The sequence below is a fragment of the Sinohyriopsis cumingii genome, chromosome 15 (genome assembly GCF_028554795.1).
Source record: "Sinohyriopsis cumingii isolate HCF-2022 chromosome 15, ASM2855479v2, whole genome shotgun sequence".
Lineage (NCBI taxonomy): Eukaryota > Metazoa > Mollusca > Bivalvia > Unionida > Unionidae > Sinohyriopsis > Sinohyriopsis cumingii.
The window spans coordinates 62624553-62639635 of record NC_142975.1 but is presented as its reverse complement, the minus strand read 5'-3'; the positions used below and the strand labels follow the sequence as shown (position 1 = coordinate 62639635).

The following is a 15083-nucleotide window of genomic DNA, read 5'->3' as shown; positions in this document are numbered from 1 at the left end:
TGGGTTGATGGTTCTTTTCGGGGGATTTCTGGGGTTTTCCTCCACCATTGATACTGGCTGCCATGTATAGCCTATTTTGTGATGAAAAATGACATTAAACCCTACAACAACAGCAACAATTGTTGGACTGGATAATATTTATAGTGATTAATTACATACATATGAAGTATAGCTACCCAATTGATGGAACCATGGTAACGTTACATCACAAGTTGTTTCATGCTTCCATCTTACATTTTCTATATGTGAAAATATATACCACCAATGAACATCATCACACTGAGCAAATTATAAGAAATGAACAGAAACACTGACATACAGATAAACATGAAAACAAGGAGACAGGATACTTTCTATTATTTAGTATACCAGAATATTATTACCTATATTTAGTTATTTACTGAATCCCTGTAATCTACATACATAGAGTACATGTAGATATTAGTTCCTTTGTTTATCACGTTACATAATAAGGGGCATGGTAATGAACTGCATTCTCGAGCCCTGCATTAGATCAGATTTGCAATACTAATGATTAATGATTCAAAAGCTCTCCTTCTCTCTCTCTCTCTCTCTCTCTCTCTCTCTCTCTCTCTCTCTATATATATATATATATATATATATATAATCCTTGTTATTTCCTAATTGTAAGAAATAATATTCAAATACATGTACTAAAGTGAGTATCTTGTGACCATTCATTAATCAAATTCCTTGAGATCATTTAATTATAAATTATATGCAATCTCTTCAGCTAACAACAACATAGAGGATATTTGCTTGTAGGGGCTCATGAAAGAGATAATTCATTCGGTAGGTGCAAAGCAGTTTCACAAGCAGTGAAGCATACATGCTTCACACTTAAAAGGCTTTCATCCATTGTGTATTCTCATGCGCATCTTCAGACATCCACTCCGACTATGTGTTGTATCACAAATTCAAAACTTAAATGTTTATTTCCCCTGTATGTATCCTCATGTGCACCTTTAGATTTCCACTTCTACTAAACCCTGCACCACATACTTCACACTTACATGGTTTTTCACCATTGTGAATCCTCCGGTGCACCTTCAACTGTCCACTCTGACAAAATTTTTGATTACATACTTCACACTTAAATGGTTTTTCTCCAGTATGAGTCATCATGTGTGTCTTAAAATTTCCACTATGAGTAAACCTTTCATCACATATGTCACATTTAAATGGCTTTTCTCCAGTGTGTATCCTCATGTGCTGCTTTAGATTTCCATTCTTTCTAAATAATTTATCACATATTCCACACTGAAAGGGTTTTTCCCCTGCATGTATCATCATGTGTGCCTTTATACCTCCACAGCTACTAAACCCTGTACCACATACTTCACACTTATACGGTTTTTCTCCAGTATGTATCCTCCTGTGCATCTTCAGCAGTCCACTTTGACGAAACATTTGATTACATACTTCACATTTAAATGGTTTATCTCCAGTATGAATCATCATGTGCGTCCTCATATGTCCACTGTGAGAAAATTCATCACACATGTCACACTTCAATGGTTTTCCTCCAGCATGCATCATCATGTGCTGCTTTAGATTTCCACTCCGACTAAATGTTTGATCACATATTTCACACTTATATGGTTTTTCCCCCGTATGTATCACCATGTGTGCCTTTAGATTTCCATTTTTACTAAACCGCGCGCCACAAACTTCACACTTATATGGCTTATCTCCACTATGTATTCTCATGTGCAATTTGAGATATCCACTCTGACTAAATATTTGACGACATATTTCACATTTGGATGGTTTATCTCCAGTGTGTATCTTCTTGTGCAGTTTAAGGTGATCACCTCTACTGAACTTTGCGTCACATTTATCACATGTAAATGGTTTTTCTCCAGTATGTATTCTCATGTGTCGCTCAAGACTACCCCTCAGACTAAACAATTGTCCGCATACTTCACACTTACATGGTTTTTCTCCAGTATGTATTCCCATGTGCTTCTTCAAATGTTCACTTTGGCTAGGCCTAAACATTTCATCACATACTTCACGCTTAAATGGTTTTTCCCAATGATGTATCTTCATAAGCACCTTTAAATGGCTTATCCTATTAAATTCAGCATCATACATTTCACCCTGAAATATTTGTTCCCACGGTATGTATGCTTGTGGATAACACCAAACAGTTACCTAAACCGGCATGTACTAAAATTACAACGTATTCAATCTAAAATGTAACCAGGCCAAAACGTACTTGGTTCAAAACGTACCGAAATTAACACACATCACCACACGTGGAGGTTCGGAGATTGATTGCTTTAGTCTTCCTACATCGGTAAACAAATGGCCTACTTCTCCATGCATTTGGAATAGGGCATAGTGTTACGTGTTTATGCTGTAATAAACAGTAAGACAGAAAAAGGGAAAACAACAAGCTGTTGTAAAATTTAACAAATAATTTATTTCCCTAGAAATATACCGTAAAAATGAAAAAATATGAACTTACGATTTTAAGAATCAAATCCAAAAATAATCCAAGAATAATCCACGGATTAAATTTTAGAAGTTCTAATACTAAAATGTTCTAATGAATTCAAGTTCGAATCCCGGCGAAAAATACAAGATGGAAGGCGATGACGTATTATGTTGTCAGTACTGTGCATATCTACAGTTCCTTGTAGAAATACAAATAATGACACACCAGTGTTGTGTTGGAAATCCGAATAAAAGTTTGATAAACTGTCTTAGTCCAATAATTTCGTTTGACCACACGTATTTTCCAGAAAAAAAATGAATTAATTCTTTTGAATCCAAATAATTTGAAATAACTCCAAACGACACAACATACACTTTTCAGTATAATGAAAAAAGCCCAAGAACTGAGAATATTTCACTAAAACACAGGTTATATTGTATTATAAAACGCAGTTTCGAAAATTCCCAAGTTGAGAAATCAAAAAAGGGGTCACGTGATCGTGTTTATCACTTACGCCTAAACTGACCCTGACGAAAACCAATCATTTTACTATAAGAAATAAAATGTAAAACAAAGGTCCCATCATGATCTCGACAACAGCCAATATTTTAAAACAAAAATAGAACGTGTTTACGTGGTAGCTACTAATTTTGTAATCACTCAGGATCTAGGTCAACACCTGGTGTTTATGAAAGAATGATTCAGGTCAACCCATTTTCTGGAAAATATCATCTCCAGTGAATAAATTTACAGTTATAATAGCATGTAATGAAAAATAAAAATAATTTAAAACTGACAAACAAACAATTAAATTGAAATATATATATATATATATATATATATATATATATATATATATATATATATATATATATATATATATATATATATATATATATATATATATATATATATGTATGTATGTATGTATGTATGTATGTATGTATGTATGTATTGAATCACATATACGTAACAATAGTTGATAATAGATTAATTTCACTTGTCACCTTTAGAAATACAGTTATCGTCTAAGCTGATCATCAACATGAGAACCGGATTATCGGGATCCATTTTGTGACGATATTTAATTCTGCAGTAATTGGAAATCGTGACTATAAGTTAGTTCCCTTAATATGAGTACTAAAAATACATTTAATTATATCAACAACGAAAAACAAACAAACAAACAAACAAATTGTCCCCAGAGAATTCCTTTGATGATTCGACCCTTGGCCGATAAATCGGACCCTTACTCATGATGATATTGATTGGTGGCTTAGGGACCCATATCACCTATGCATTAAAACATGCAAAAATATGCAGAAATCTTGCCTGCACACATCGGCGTACATTTTATACACTTACCGGTATTTCTCGCAGTTGTGAAGCTACCGTTGGCTGATGGGTTTTTTCTGTTGGTGGTATGTACATTATATTTCCGGAGCAAATCCTATGTTTGCGGACGTGAAAATCCACGTGAAGTAGCACAATCCTCTGTCCTCGGGCCATTTTGAATTTCGCACTAGATTTTGCTCTTTCCAACTACCGATGTGTTTGTAAACTGTACGCAGGTTTGTTCCGGAAATATGTTCATGTAGCAAGATTGCACATTTTAATGAACAGGTGAAATCACACCCACATATCGTTCATCATTATCAACACAGATTTGGGGGGTTGATTTATCAGACTAATGGACTTATTTATCCGTTAATTAGCATCATAGGACGTGACTTGAAACATCACTTTATCAAATGCGCCCTGGAGGAAGTTGCCCATGCCTGTTTCCTGCTGAAGACCGTACTGTTAAACTAAACACCCCACCCTCATCGCCAGTCATCCAATATAGTCAAAGTGTACTTTAACCAAAGCAAGGTCATCGACACGAAATCAAATACTGACACGATGAAAAAGTAAAGATCCAAATAAACAGTAATTCGCACAGAATATTACCACCTTTAAATAATGAATATCTCTACCCAAACGTCCTCTTTGTAATACTTAATCAAAACGAATAAATGGAGAGAGAGAGAGAGAGAGAGAGAGAGAGGGAGGGGGGAGGGAGGGAGGGAGAGGCGCTAAATAATCAAAGACAAAATACATGGAAATATATGGAAGATTTATACGGTGTTTTTTTAGTAGACATTTATAAGGTTACTTCATTGGTTTGAGGAAAAATATTTGAACAAACGACGTTAGGAATTCATATTTCCCTACAAATGTAGTATCCTACCCATTTTGTTTTTGTTTTTTTTTTTAATTTAAGGCTGAATAACAAAACGAACACACTACAAAAAACAAAGTAATAGATTTTCTGTTAGACACGAAATACACAAGCGTAGTTAAACAAACATATAGTCACAGTATTAATATGCACATAGTATCTCCCAACGACATTTGAACATGGTAGGGTACCGAGCGCCCAGTCATTCGTTTAAAAAAAAGAAACTTCATTATAATAATATTAAAATTGAAATGTATGGTTATTCTGTGAATGAATGTTTCTTCGAGTAACTTTTCAATTTGGTCTGGAATGGAAGATTTGTTTTTCTATCCATCCAACTAAATTATGTTTATCTAGATGTGATGGAATACAATCATGAACTGGGTCGATTCCATATCATGTCTGAAGAGACTGGCCTTGCTGCAAGCTGCACACGTGTTTCTCTTCTGTCATTAGTAGTTTGGTATCGTAAAGTGGAACATGAAATTCACTTAAAATTAATTATCAAGAAGACGCAGAAACACAAATTCTTTATCATCGAATACCAAACATATTTCGTTTTGAAGTGCAATAAATTCTCCCTTGGAATGTAATTTTTGTTAGATATGTAGTCTAGACTGTAGTATCATTTCCATCTTCGCTTGCCTAGGCTCTGATATGATAACCTATCTACACCTTGGCGTATCGAGTAGATATTTCTGTGCTTCCGGTAAGTGAATTTCATTGGAATCGGAGGCTTCCAATTACGATTAAGTTGTTAACATTTCAACAAAATTCCGATATGATCTAGACATGGGGAGCACACGGTTTGAATGGACTGATAGAAAAGGACTTATCATTTCGGAACCTTGGGTAGAGAAGATGTAAAAAACAAAATAAACACGTACAATTCTGATTAACACGTACAATTCTGATTAGCAGAAATAATTACTTTAAAAAAATACATTTTCAGCATATTTAAGATTCGGAAAGGTTCAGTACATTTATTACATTGTTATTACCAGCTACATATAACATATTTTTGTCCCTGTCACTTGCATGTTTTCCGTTAAGATCTACAGATGAATGACCTGAATGTCTTGTATTATACGACCACACATTTTCTTGAAAACGTAAAACGGCGAAAATTGCAAAGCAGCTGGAAAGTGAGCGTCCATTGCGGCAAGTGAAAGAAATGTTTCTTCGCCAACCAAATGAAAACGGAAAAAGCCAAAGAAACAGACTGGAACTACATTCGTGGGGACTGTCCAAGAAGGAATAATTGTGAGTCCGACCTCTATGTGAACCTGTATTCCGTCATTTTCCAGCGATGGGCGAACACTATATTTCTTGTTCGCTATTCTTTTTTCTAAGCATATTGTCTGATTCAATATATGTACCTTGTTTAATTTGTATGGTCCTAAACAATGCATGTTGTGTCTTTTACTTCTGGTATTTGTTTGTGAATTGCATATGATAATGATTTAATTTCGTTCAAGTGATTCGAAATAATTTTCCTAATTCTTTTATGCTGCAGTCCACAATTGAAGTATGTTATCCATTATGTTTAATGTAATAGCAATATTTGAACAGTATAGTGATTTTCCAGTAGCAAATTAGTAGCTGGTTCTAGTAAGAATCATGGTAGATACCTCTTTAAACGCTATGGTGAGAATAATGATCCTCTAGTATGGTCCAGGAACATAGTGGTGTTTTTCTGATACGGTAGCCTATAGCCTATGACGATGTCCACCAGTATTGTTACAACTCTGTGGTCTGAAACTATGCAACAGAAAGAAAGTGAAACCAGCAGCTTTAGTAAAATCAACAAATTCTTCTATCTCTAAGTTACACAGTAATAATTTAATGTTCTATCAGAGGTCTAAAGGCATAGAATGATCCAATATTATTTCATGTGCTGACTTACTGATAGTATTGATATAATCCAAAATGTATTTGAATTAATTGACATTAATCCAAAAATAGTGTTTCTGTCCATAAAGTAAATAAGCACTTTGTGATACAAACTATGATCATAGATTTCCAGAAACTCATATGAAACTGGTCCGAATGTTTACACTAATTTCACTTGACCTAAGGCATCTTAGAATTTCCTTGGGAAAAATCCGGGCCTTGAACTCAGTTCAAGATAAACATCTTTAAAAAATATAAGCAGGCTAAAACTCTACCCTCAATCACGGACAAAGGTCACGTACACTAAATAAATGAAATATACATAAGAATACCATCATGAACGTATGCATATATTCTGATGTGTTTCACGTATACTTATCCACTTGAGTAAAGCAAGGCAATAATTTGAATTAGTAAATATTTGTATTATATGCTCATTTTTCCCCGTTAACTTTACATTGTCAGAATCGTTCAGTATTCCCCGATACTGAACGCGCGCGACAATACACTATTAGCATTCACGTGAATAAAGGAATTCCTTTCTATTGTAAACAAACAATGGCGCAGACACCAGCAATTTTGATTTGTAAACAAATCATATACACTCGCGTAAGAGGCTCTTTACGATGTGGTTATTTAAATTTGTTTCTGAATGAACTAAAACATGTTTCGTGGACTGCAAAAAGAACTGTTTTGGCACATTCAGCGTTGATACAATTTTACGGATTTAGGCTAGCTACATTATATAAAAGACGGACGATTATGTCCTTACAAATAACATACAAGTGACAAGGCATATACAGTCTTCTTTAACTGGTGATAAGAATGGCAAAATAAAATATACTTTCAGTTTTACACCCTAAATTTCCTCAAAATGTTTTTTCTTAATTCTGCAAATCCGAATTACATGAGCCAGGTCATAGGTTTTCAATCTGGATTACACATTTCGAAAGTGTGCTATAATTTCGATGATAAGTGCAACTGCATCCTCCTTACTGCACTCAAAATGAAGTAAAAATTAAATTCCATAGTGTCTTTTTGAAAATTGTAATTGAAAGACTTCATATTTTTCCCACGTTATGATTTCAAACATTCAATGACAGAAACAGAAACACATTTGCAGACGTAAACACGCTTCTCCCGCGCCACTTCAATCCGATGTATTTCATGTATAATTTGCACAGATGAATCCAGTCCAAAATTACAAACTTTCGTCGAATCGAAACAAAATACCAAAATATATTCACTCCAGATCAAATGGAAAAGTCGTTGCAATGCGCATTCATTCACAATATGACTGCAAATTTCAACTTTAACTAGACACGCCATTTTCTTTCGAAAGTTATGTCGACCACGCGACTAAGTTCAAATTGATCTGGGCGGAGCTATGTGCGCATTAATAATGATGTCATTTTGTAATGTCAAATCTGCGCTTGTGTATTTAGTTTGGAATACGGCATTCATTCATTTACGTTGTTTCTTGTAGTGTATTTTGTTTATATAATTAAACCTTAGGTAGAATAAAAAAAATGAGCATATAATAAAAAGGTTTCTGCATTTGTATGGAAAAATATGAACTCGTTTTGTCGGAAGGATATACTGCACTCACAAGTTCGTGCAGTATTCCATCCGAAAACTCGTTCATATTTTCCCATACAAATGCAGTAACCTATAAGTACTGGTTGTGATCAAACGTTTTTACATGCAATATTGTAGTATAGCAATCCAACATATTACCAACTATTCTACACATATTCAACATAAAAGAGAGCAATTTTCCATTGATTCTGAACTTAAAAATGTCTTGTCCTTATCAACTGTGGCGGTTCGAATCACATGTGTGGGATGTTTCTGCCTATAGTGCTAAATATAGAAAGTATAGAAAAAGTGCATGTAAATTCAGTATTAGCAGTAAAGAATATTTCTGACCTTTTGTGCAATACCTTCAAGTCCTCCCAACTTCGTATAACTCACATGTGAAATCAAACACAGTCGATTTCTTAATCAATTTAACATTAAATGTATACGTTGAACGGGTTCAGATTGCAAACCAAATGTAAAATCACGATTTATGGAATTAACTGATTCTGACTTGCAGACCACTCTATACAAGGTTGGTGAGATTGCACAGTATGGTTACTTAAGGTCCGTATGAATATGTTTGTAGTTTTTAAGTTTATATTTGTCGAATTTATTGCTGACAAAAATTTTGTCCAAATGTTTTTGTACTGTCAGCTAGTGTATGTATGTGTGTGTGTGAGATAGTATCTGCAATTTATCTAATCATTTTGCATATTTAAACAAAGAGATATTTATTGTGTATTATTTTCTAGTTCAAATATGTAACTTACGTATTTTTGATAAAGCTCATATCCATATATGCCTTGTTTGGAATATTAACAATAGTAATACATGTACATATAATATACATTAATACATGTACCTATAATATATATTAATACATGTACCTATAATATATATTAATACATGTACCTATAATATATATTAATACATGTACCTATAATATATATTAATACATGTACCTATAATATATATTAATACATGTACCTATAATATATATTAATACATGTACCTATAATGTATATTAATACATGTACCTATAATGTATATTAATACATGTACCTATAATATATATTAATACATGTACCTATAATATATATTAATACATGTACCTATAATATATATTAATACATGTACCTATAATATATATTAATACATATATCTATAATATATGTTCTATTTGGCTTTTTAATAGCTTATTTAATTCAGCTCTATTTGGTTAAGAAAATATTTTTCAATATTTATTTTTCCTATCAGATTTATCATCGGATTGACTCATGTATGTAACTGACTGCAAAACAGAGATTTGATTATTCTATAAACTAATGTTAAATGGTTATGTTAGGTAATTGAGATTATGCTAATTAAATTCTATGCTTCACTTACCATTTCAATGGCTTTTATCTCAGTTTTCCATGTTTATTGTAGTTGATATTTAAGAAATAATAATATATAGATTATATACTATATTTATTAAAGTTCATTTCATTTTCACAGAAAAAAACGAATAGTGTTTCGTCTAATTGTAAAACACATGTTGAAGACTCTCTCATACTTTGCGACAAAGTAAGATAATCGCACCTTTGAGACTAACACGAACAAATGGGTGGATTAAATGAATTTGTCAGAATTACCTTGTTCAAATCATGTAGTGTAGGAATTGTACGCAATACTCTCATACAATTTTGAGAGTGGCCGAGTGGTCTAACGCGCTCTTAGTTACGGATGACTGCCATCTCACCTGTGTTTGCGGCGGTTCGAGTCTCGGATTCAGCCAATGTGGGTATGTGAGAAAGCTTGCTAGTAGCTTCTCGTGGGTCGGTGGTTCTTTCCGGGGTTTTCTCGGGTTCTTCCTTAACCATTAATACTGGCCGCCATGTATAGCCAGCCTATCGTGTGCTGAAAAATGGCATTAAACCTCACAACAACAACAACAACAACAACAAGAATTTGTGTTGAAGGTTATACGAATTACGGATACTAAAGATTTCATGCATTTATTCTGATATAAATTGTGAAAAGTAAATGATCTTCTTGAATGATTTTCATCACGAATGCTGCGAATTGATTATTTTATGTCTGGAAATGTATTCAATGGATCGCTAATTGACAAGGTAACGTAGTCAGGACAAGGAATGAAGACAATTAATCCATTTGTGTAATCAAGTTGTGAATTCTTTTCAAATGAGCAACGACAGCTTTAGCATTAGGAACATGCGTCAACTGACAGTTCAGCCAGTGATTCACAACCCACAGGATGCACAGTAATAAGTAATAGGTTTAATTTTGTTATGTTCCAGCGGAACCCAAATAACAGCTGATAAGACATTAAGTTATGATGATAGGGTGTGTGTCTTATTATCAGATGGTGAACTGACAGTAGCTTAGTTATGTTGAGTTACAATATATGATATCTTATGAAAGAGAATGGGCATATTGTTGATCCTAGAAATGAAAACCTGAAACATATTTAGGTTGGATACTATCACATTATTTTGAATGAAAATATAGCTCCATGCCTGTATTGCAAAGTGGAAAACCGCATAGTCTACAACCAAGACGATTGATTAATAAAAAAGAACTAGAGGAGAGAGAGATAGAAGGAAATTATAGCAACACCAACCTATCACCAGCAGTGAAATTGGAAATGAATGGAATCTACCAGATAATAACTACATGCCGGCAAGTTAGGTTTGATCCCTCACTCCGTTATATAATGAAATATAATGAATATTGGTATAATATAATTGCTAAATGGGTTTGAATAAAGTTTGTAACTCTATTCCTAAGAGGAAATGAATCATTCGAATGTTATGTTCAATTTCATTTTGCTTAAGTAACGGATTAATTAGTCATATTTATATATGGGGGCTCGTGCTGTATTTTATATTTTATTTCAGTTCTCTCAATCCGGGCAATAACACCATGGTTGATCATCTCCTAGATAACGATAACCCAAAGCCATAAGGAATGGTGATTACACATATCCCACGTCATGACAAACTGCAATCTCTTTAACTCCAAAAACGTAAATAACAGTACTATACTTCAAAGTAATATATGGTAAATAGTTACTAAAGCATTGGGGCTATTACTGGCTACACTGTTATAATAAAATATAAACTTATATTCTCAAAGGAATGAGACTTCAATATAAAATAATGAGCTAAAGTACTTTACATAAAGTTCAAACAACTTACTGCGTACAAATTTCATACCTGTCATGTTTAATTTCTAACGAAGTTTCATTTGTTCGGTCTAAGACTAGCTTATGTGTGAGTAAGAATGAATGAGCAGAACTAACCTGTCTCTACACCAATTTATCTTTTGTCATCTGTACTTAAAACCACCTACCAGTTTATCTTGGTTGTTCTTTTGTTTTGGTGGAGGGAGATGGGGCATGGGTGACTCAACACCTGACGTATAATGTTCAGAGATTGGTGTACCTGTTGTGGGTTTAATGACATTTTTCAGTATATCATAGGATATAGATGAGCAGCAGAGGGGGTGGACAGATCACCTGCTGGAAGGTCCATTTTTGAAAAACAAAGCTTCCTACGAAAAATAAACGGTCAACAAAGGCAAACCGAATCTTCTAACTAAAACCGAAAGTTTCTCTAATTGGGTTAGTTTATTTTGTTACTTTATCTTTGTCGTTCGTGTTTTTCTAAATTGTGTTTACCCGTCGGAACACTTATCTGTGGTGGCACAGTCTCTGCTGCTATATATGTGTGAGCAATTAAGTCATTATTATATCAATCTCTCAACCAAAGATTGTGTCAAGGCCTTTACGATGTCGTAATCGAGGATCGTGCAAATTTATCGTGATAAATCCGTGTGGAGTTGATTGTGCTTTTGAAAAAGGTTTTTGAACTTAATCATGTCCATATCTCTTGAATACCAAGTCTGATGATTGTTTCGCAGAGCATGCGTGTCGACTCCATTTAACACAACTAAAATATTGCAGATATCTCTGATCATTTTAGGTATTTGTGTATATCGCTGAGTAATATATATAACACCAGTATATTTATGTCTGCCTCGAGAAAATATTCTAGCTGGATTTGATTGTTTGTCCAGCATTACGTCGTCATATACTAATGAATTATTAATAAATCCTTCGAGGTCATCTACAGATAGGGCTTCATCAATATCGGTGATAAATCATTGCTGTCCTCGTCCACAAATCATGCATTTACTTCAACATCTTTAAGTACATCATAACATCTCTGAACATCAACTGACGGAGCAACTAAATACAACTTATCCCATTTGAGCCATCTCATTATCTGATTAAGTAATAATTGTGTCTTACCAGACCCAGATGGACCTATGATAATTGCTTTGATCGAATATGGTAGTGCTGGATGATGGTTGACTGGAAATTGCTTTCGTATCGCTGAGAAATCAATGACATCCATGTTATACAAATATAGCTAATAATATGGATTTATATTGTGTTCGTTGTAGAGCATCCACCCCCACAAGTGGATTAACAACAATAATGACAAAGAATAAAAAGCGTGCACTTACATGTAAATGAGTGAAATGTAGTACAAAAATATAAATTTATTTCTAATAAAAAATTGGTGGTGATGTCTCTGGTTCATTAGGAAAACTACAAGGAACTCCATGGGCTAAATACCCAGGAGAAAAAAGCCTTCCATGATATAATTATAGTGTTTCTGGAACCCGACTTGATATCCGACTTAACAAGCGAGATCAACCAAGACCTGGAGGGAATCCAATAAACGCGATTGACCAAGCATATCACGTTCTTGATGTAGCTTATAAAAATCCAGATTTAGAACAACGACATATTGCAGATATGAAGTTGATTCACTCGCTAAATTCCATTTCAGGGAATAATTAGCTAATTGGTTGGTAAGATTTACAATGAAAGGTAAATTAGTATTAGGAGCCGGTAATTAATCAACCGATTATAAGAAAATAATGAAATCGATTTATTATAGTCCAAGAGTATATTGGAGAGGTAAAGCAGCGATGAGTAAACTCGCTGATGCAGCAAATGTTACACGTTCTGTTGATGCAAATTGGTTAGCACGACAGGCAATATGGAAAAGTAACTACCACCACCAAAAACATTCAGCATGCACAATTTGATGTCAGCACTCCTAATGAAGTTCATCAAGCAGATATTTTATTTTTACCACACGATACTATTAAAATTGGTAGACGTCAATCACGTACATACAAATACGCATTGACTGTCGTTAAAGTTGCTAGTAGATATAAGGCAGCAGAACCATTATCGAGTAAAACAGCAGCTGAAGTTGTATCTGCTATTGGACGAATTTATCAACGATGACCCTTGCGATGGCTACAGTTACTGTAGGTTGATGCTGGGAGAGAGAGATTCTGTGCCTTTTATTATATCATGAACTACAAAAATATTAATGATATTATTTCTGCAATTAAAAAACTAAAATATGACGGTATAAAAATTCTGATTGATCCTGAAAAAAAATATTTGTGATTTTGAATTATTACAGTCACGAAAAGTTGAAGATAGATATACACTACCAGCAGAATATAAATTCATTAAGCAAATCCAACAGTCCATATTCAAATCTTTAGCTTCGGTCAAAGATACAGAAGTTAAAAAAGTCATATCTCTCTCAAGCACAATTGAGAAAATTAGATCAGAATTAGATCAGGAATACGAAATGAAATAAAATTTACTTACACTCGCGTGAGGCAGTTGAAAACGATTATGTCAGATCGCGAAAATGAAAACAATGACAAAGTTATCAATGATTGTGAAAATGAAAGTAGTGACATTATCACTGATGAAAGTTATTGCAAATGGGGTCCCTGTCGTGGCTAGTGACTTTCGATAATCAGTATTTTTTTAAAAACATATTTACCTTGTGTAAATTTTGTTCTCGATAATATGAAATATACCCATCAATTTAATGGAGATTTATATTCAGATTCTCGTTTCTTAAATCAATTAACTATCCGGTCTGGTCAGTAAGTTGAAATTTATTCTTGATAATAATGGATTATGACAACATAGATAAACAGGATTAATATGCTCTTGTACGATCAAATACACTGGACAACAAATTTTTACAAAAGTCATGTTACTGAAATAAAATTAGTCAATTCTTATCAATTTTTATGTGCTGAACACGAATATGACAGTCAAATTGCAAAATTGGCTCTAGTTTTTTTGTAATCTGCAAGAAATTAATGTTTACATAACGAAATGCATTCCAATAGTAAAAGGTCAACTGTAATAGCCTACCTATAAAAAATCAAGTCATTGACTACATCTTAGATTTCTTCGCCTGTCTCTTGTACAGCTGTTCGGGAGCATCTCTGAGGAGTGTCCAGCAGTAGTCAGCCAGCATTGTAGTGGACCATTTTCCCTGGTATCTTTGTTCCATTGTTGCGATATCTTGATGAAAACGTTCGCCGTGTTCATCACTAACAATACCACAGTTGCTAGGAAAGAAATCCAAATGAGAATGAAGGAAGTGAATCTTTAGAGACATATTGCAGCCAAGTTTCTTATACTTCATCAACATGTCTTCTACTAGTTCCTTATAGTTTTCTGCCCTAACATTTCCGAGGAAGTTTGTAGAAACTAGGCGAAAAGCATTCCATGCTTGTTTCGCGTCACCTTCCAGCAAGTTGTTGAACCGGTCATCTTTGAAAAGCTCTCGAATCTGAGGACCCACAAAAACTCCCTCTTTAATCTTTGCTTCGCTGAGTCGAGGGAATTTTTCATGCAGGTATCGGAATGCTGGCAAAGTCCGGTCAATGGCTTTCACGAAGTTCTTCATCAAACCTAGTTTGATGTGAAGGGGTGGTAGCAAGATTTTCTGAGCCTCAACCAGAGCTGGGTGTTGGATATTCTTCTCTCCAATGGCTACATTCTGCCTGTGAGTCCATTCC

The 15083-nt window shown here is 34.1% G+C and overlaps 1 protein-coding gene across 1 annotated transcript in view; it reads right to left on the bottom strand.

Moving 5' to 3' along the window:
- Window positions 1-15083, bottom strand: part of LOC149781937 (uncharacterized) — a 110037-nt gene that overhangs the window by 84285 nt on the left and 10669 nt on the right. The window contains exons 2-3 of the mRNA XM_089935033.1: window positions 11514-11605; window positions 949-2178 (exon numbers count right to left, since the gene is read on the bottom strand). Of these exons, the coding sequence (XP_089791159.1) occupies window positions 949-2178; window positions 11514-11605 (1322 nt within the window). The remainder of the gene's footprint in view (window positions 1-948; window positions 2179-11513; window positions 11606-15083) is intronic.